The sequence below is a fragment of the Nicotiana sylvestris genome, chromosome 1 (assembly GCF_000393655.2).
Source record: "Nicotiana sylvestris chromosome 1, ASM39365v2, whole genome shotgun sequence".
NCBI lineage: Eukaryota > Viridiplantae > Streptophyta > Magnoliopsida > Solanales > Solanaceae > Nicotiana > Nicotiana sylvestris.
This window is the reverse complement of record NC_091057.1, coordinates 100,912,600-100,918,688: the sequence shown is the minus strand read 5'-3', so window position 1 is coordinate 100,918,688 and position 6,089 is coordinate 100,912,600. Positions and strand designations below refer to the sequence as shown.

The 6,089-nt window shown below is 33.8% G+C and overlaps 1 protein-coding gene across 1 annotated transcript; it reads right to left on the bottom strand.

Annotated features, from left to right (window-relative positions):
- Nucleotides 1–2,058: 2,058 nt before the first annotated feature.
- Nucleotides 2,059–4,750, bottom strand: LOC104224766 (uncharacterized). Its single transcript, XM_009776465.2, has 4 exons — nucleotides 4,609–4,750; nucleotides 2,989–3,270; nucleotides 2,622–2,909; nucleotides 2,059–2,204 (listed from the first exon to the last, which is right to left on the bottom strand). The coding sequence occupies exons 1-4, from the start codon at nucleotides 4,687–4,689 to the stop codon at nucleotides 2,196–2,198; spliced, it is 660 nt and encodes a 219-aa protein (XP_009774767.1). The 5' UTR covers nucleotides 4,690–4,750; the 3' UTR covers nucleotides 2,059–2,195.
- Between the last annotated feature and the right edge of the window lie 1,339 nt (nucleotides 4,751–6,089).

The following is a 6,089-nucleotide window of genomic DNA, read 5'->3' as shown; positions in this document are numbered from 1 at the left end:
CACGACAGGTTAGGATTTGGATCGTGACACCTGAAGTCCCCTTCTACTTTATCTTAGCTGTGTATTTTCTTCCAGATGGCTTTACTTTCATTCAGACCTTTATTTGTATTATTCTAGTAGCTCGTGCACTTATGACACCAGATTCAAGGTTGTATTTAGATATTTTAGTTGTTATGTCTTTCTGCAGTTTACTTTAGATTTATTTCAATTATTTCGGTTTCTTTATTACTATTTAATCTGAAATATTAAAAATGGATAAACTAGTCTAACGTTGGCTTGCCTAGCAAGTGAAATATTAGGCGTCATCACGATCCCGAAGGTGGAATTTCCGAATCTTGACAGAAAATATGCATTAGAACTTATTGCAGAAGTGGGATTAACAACATCTAAACCAACAGCTACACCAATTGATATAAATGTGAAACTTATAACTAAACAGTATGATGAACATATTTGGAAGGATGACAAATTAGAAGCAAATCCTACTGTTGATCAAGCTGCCTATCAGAGATTAATAGGGAAACTTCTATACTTGACTGTAACCAGACCAGACATATCATTTGGACTTCAGACTCTAAGCCAATTCCTTCAGCAACCAAGAAATTTTCATATGGAAGCAGCCTTAAGAATTATAAAGTATGTTTAAAATAGCACAGGACAAGGTATTCTACTATATATCTAGTCATCACAGCAACACTCTCACTACATATTGTGATGCAGACTAAGCATCTTGCCCAGTTACTGGTTTTCTAATCAAGGTGGGCAACTCCTTAGTGTCCTGGAAATCCAAAAAACAAACTACTATTTCTAGAAGCTCAGTAGAGGCAGAATACATGAGCTTAGCTGCAACTATGGCAGAATTAACATGGTTACTAGGAATGCTGAAAGAGATTGATGTTGAAGTCAACTTGCCAGTTGACATATTTACTGATAGCAAAGCAGTTATTCAAATAGCTGCCAATCATGATACCACAAGAGAACTAAGCATATAGAAATAAATGGCCACTTTTGTAACAGAAAATCCAACAAGGACTGGTTAGCACAAAATATATTTCACAAATGATCAACTAGCAGACTTGCTAACAAAAGGATTAAGTAAGGTTCATCATATATACTTGAGTTCCATGTTAGGTGTGTTTGTCATTTTTACACCACCTAATTTGAGGGGAAGTGTTGGACTAATATGAGGACAAAAATGTCATTGTCTATAGGTTAGTTAAGTGGTTAAGTAAGTAGCTAGGAGTTAGTTAAGCCTGTACTCTATATGTGTATCCGGATACCTTCACAATAATCGATCAATGAAAATTCTTCTCTCCTATCTCTCACTTCTATCTTCTTCTTCCTCAAATTACATCATGGTATCAAAGCATTTAACTCAAAAGCTTTCGAGTCTATAATTTTCTTCCACAGCTCTATTTCTTCTCAATTTTGAGATTCTGTTCTCATTTTGTTTTCTTATGCAATTGGTATTCTGCGTTTGCAATTCATTCACACACCATTGTATGCTATATATCCTAGTGGTGGCAAAATGGATTAAAAAATAGTTATTAATCCATATTATCCACTAAAAATGAGTTAGATAAGGCTTTTTAAATACGGGTTAAATATAGATACGAACCATATTATCTACTTAGAAAATAGATAACCAATGGATAATTAATAATGCGTTTAACTTTTACACTTGTAAAGACTCAATTTGGAGGTTCCTCAAGTTTGGGAGACTAGTAATTCTCTAAAAAATGATCATATTCAAGAAGTCACAGATTAAATGGATATCTATGTTAGCCGCCGGTTAACCCATGTTTTATCCGTGTTAAAAAAGAACCGATCAAATAATTTATCCGTTTTTGAATTATCCATTTTCAATCCGTCCAAATACGACCCCACCCGACCGTTTCCCACTCTTATATCCTAGTAATGACACTGTTTAGTAACAAAAGTATGCATGGGCACAAATTATTAAAGGACTTTTTTGAATATCAGCAAAGAAGAGCTGGAGAAGATTCTACCTTAAATATGCCATGACATTCTAAGTGGCTATAAAACTTAAGCATGCCATTAAAGGAAATTCATCTCATGCATGACATTGAAGTGAACAACCACGGGAGACTGTTATATTACATCCAATTAAAAGTTCACAGGAAGTAAATGAAGTACACATTATTTTACATTACTTCCATCCCCATATCAGAATCCTACATCACCTGAAACCATAAGAGAACATATGCATCAGTCAATACGCAAGGAGACTTGCAAATATAATTTCTACATTTTAATTAGCAAAAGTTCAATGCATCCTGTTGTCAAACTGAAACTAATTAATAGAATGCTCTAGCATTCACAAAAGAAATTTTGAGACACGGATGTGTTGTTTTATACCACTAGGACTATTGAAAGAGGATATGACTCCATATATATCATTGCATTTTTGGATTTTCAGGACTACTTTACAAAAGTTAGTGAGTATAAACATGAATAAACTTGCAGGTCCCATATTACTTTTTAGTTAGAAAACGGGAGAAAAGAGTTTCTTCAAGGAAAAATAAAAGTATTTTGGCCGAAAAAATGAAGTAAACACTTATGAAAAGAATTAAGAAGGAAAAAGAGGAGTAGTCAATTACTTGAGCTTTCTTGTTGCATGGATTGGGGACATCACATAAACTCTCAATTACGATGAGAAGTTGATTGTCTAAATCCTGGGCGTAATTGTAGCAATTGCAGTTAACGCCAATCATTGCTCTGAATGTTGGGCAACATTGTTCACTGGAAGTTGTGTTTAACATGCAACTCTTTATCTTTTGTTTATCTTTTTCACAACAAGCATCCGGCATCAGCTGGTTGCTACGACTACTCAGCTTGTTGTCTATGGCCTTTATAGCTTCGTCCACCTCTTGCTGCATGTTGATTTCCTGCCAGATCGATCTTCGCATTAGATTTTGTTCAAAAAGACAAACTAACCTCGTTATGTAAAGAAGGGAGAAAACTAACTTGCATACGGGGACAAACAACATACTGCTTGAAGCCACAATATTCTTGCAGAGCAGTAAAAGCTCGTTTATTCACATGCTCGGCTCTCCACCAGCAAACGCAAAATTTGGTTGGGAAAAGACTGAAGGGGTATGACTTGCAACATTCGGTTATGCAGCTTCTATTTGGGTACACCATGCATTTGAAGATTTCATGGCAACCATCATTATTCTCGCTGGGTACAGATAGTGTCCATGGCCATGTGTTACTCTTGCTCACTTCTGCTAATTCCACTTGCTGCTCCTTTAATTTACATATCCATATATACAAAAAAATTTAGGACAAATTAAAATTATCCACATCCAAACATATTTTGATCAAATTACTGAATGCATGACATACGTATTTAATTTGTACATACATATTTCTTTCACATTTTTCGAAAAAATAAACAACAAAATACAAAACACATAGGAGGACTAACCAAAACCCCTATATATATATATATATATGAGTTAGTTTTGGGAAAAATGAGGGGGGAAAAATCAATTCTTTTAACATTGGTAGACTAGGTCCATTACGCTAAATTCTTACAAAAATATATCTTTGAATCTAGTAAAGATTGTGTATGGGTCCAAATTTGACCGACCACGATCGACGATTGGCGGAGCCTCCTTGAATTGACGTCCCGAGGGAGACGACCCTAAGACAAACGAGAGACTGGACAACCCTTGCGATAATGTATGGCCATTAGGGAACATTGGGAATATTCTTCGAATATTCTTTGTATTTTGTCTTTTACAGTTTAGAAGAATTTCTCTCTTAGTATAAAAGGAGGATAATAAGAAACCTCGTGACTTATCTTTTCTTTATCTATCGCTCTTTCTAGAGATTATTATTCTCAACTAAGATTACCCCTTCATCTTATTTGTTCAAAAAAAATTTAATATCTTTTGAGTCAAACATATTGCTCTTTGATTTCATTGTTCTTCGTGGCCGATCGAATATTCCAGTTCTATATTCTTCCACTCGACGGTATATAATATATTCTCAGCTCCCAAGCAGAAGTGAGTGAAATTTTTGGACAGAGTTCATACAAAAGTCGATTAGTGCCCAAGTTAAAGGGCAAAGTTACTCAGTAAGTATGAAGGTAAAAGGTACCCGGTCAAATAGTCAAGCGCTTCAATCTATCACTTAACTGAACAAAGTTAATATGATTGGGTGAAAACAACAAGTGCAAAATAAGTATTTTCTGTTTATAAATAGAATTTTTAAAGTAATTCTGTAATTGAACTTTTAGAACAACGAGTCCCGTGACAACTTTCTTTCAGTTAACCAATAATAGAAGGAAATCATGTACCCAAAAAAAAAATTGACGCAAATTTCCCAAGCTTAATTTTTCTACCTTTTTTTAATAACAAGATAAATAGAACCCTGTTTTTATGGTGTGTGGGGGGGGGGGGGATGGATTGAGTTGCTCATTCATCAGATTTCATGCATATATCGTTTTAATTCACTTTAGTTCTAGCAGTTACAAGAGAAGAAAAACAATAAATATTGTTTAGTTTTAAAGCAAGGAACAATAATTTGTGGTTGAAGAATATAACATGGAAAGAACGAAACTTTATATCATGAGTATACCTCTTCTGCCGTAGCCGACCGGTGATTGCAAAGTATAACAGCAGCCACCATCAAGCTGAGCATCACCAAACCTCTCCTCATTTTCGCCGTCTCCTTCTTAATTTTCTATTAACGTTTAATTTGTGTTAAAATGCATACTATAGCTCGCTAGTAACCCCATCATTATATAACCTTTTAAAGTGATTATTTATAACAATTTGACATATTATATACTAATTTCTATAAGCATGCGCAGAAATCGTGGTTAGGAAAATATAATATGATTAATTCAAAAGTTCATTGACAGGAAATGGCGCGTTTTCCTATTTCGGATCTGGATATGTCCTCCTTTATTTGAGAAATTTTATTTTATGTCTACTTGCTTGTTTATAAAAAGAAGAATAAGGCAATTCAAAATTCTAGCATTTTCCTAATCACGATACTTAAGCACTAAAGGATAAAAAAGCACAAATAATTATGACCGACCTGTCATCCAATATACATATTTATAATGTTAGTATATGTGGTAATGAAGAGGAAATCGATGACCGCTTTGCTACTGCATTTAGGGGCCATTTGGTACGATGTATAAGAAGGTATAATATTGGTATAAAAATTTAATAGCGCCTTAATATTTTGTTTGGTTAGTAAACCAAGTATAAATTATTCCGGAATTAAAATTAAGACCGGAATAACTTATATCTTATATAGGATGGGATAATTAGCACCGGAATAACTTATACTTTCTTCTTAGAAATTATGCAATTATCATTTTTAATACAACATATCAAACAGTGAATAAAAAAAATAATCTCAGCATAACTAATCCCTAACTTATCTTATCATAACTTATCCCGGCATAAACCGTATTCAAACAAAACGATCCCTTAAAAAGTTAGCTAAACTTTAATAGCGGCTACTCCAAACGTAAAATATAAGATTCGGTGCGTATAAGAAAACGTGGCTAAATCTACGGGCCCTTTATTTTTTTAAAACTACCTCCGTATTCTTCTCCATCTCCCTCCTACTTATCTTTATTTGTTTTTCTAATTCATTTTTTAAAACACACGATGAGGTAAAATTAATCAAACAAAAGATCAAAAACCTCACACCCAAATTCCATCGTCATCAGTGAAACACCGTAGCTTCAGCTTCAGTTTAAGTTTCAGTTTCGTCCGTCAATTGCACGTACTAAGAGCCCGAGCAGTTGACGTGTTTGACTAAAAAGTACTGATAAGTTAATCTTTTGTAAAAATAATTAAAATACCCTTAAATTTTTTCCATTAGATTATAAATTAAAAATATCTTTATAAAGAAAAGAAGAAGGAAGACAAAGTCAAGAATTTAATATTGGTAAACCCATTTTGTGAATTAGAAAATATTATTAAAGATGGTCAAACTAAAAGTATTTATAAGTTGAAAAGTCATAAGTTGGGGTGACCAGCTTATGACTTATGGCTGATCTTAGCTTATAAGCACTTGGCTTATAACCATTTTGGGTG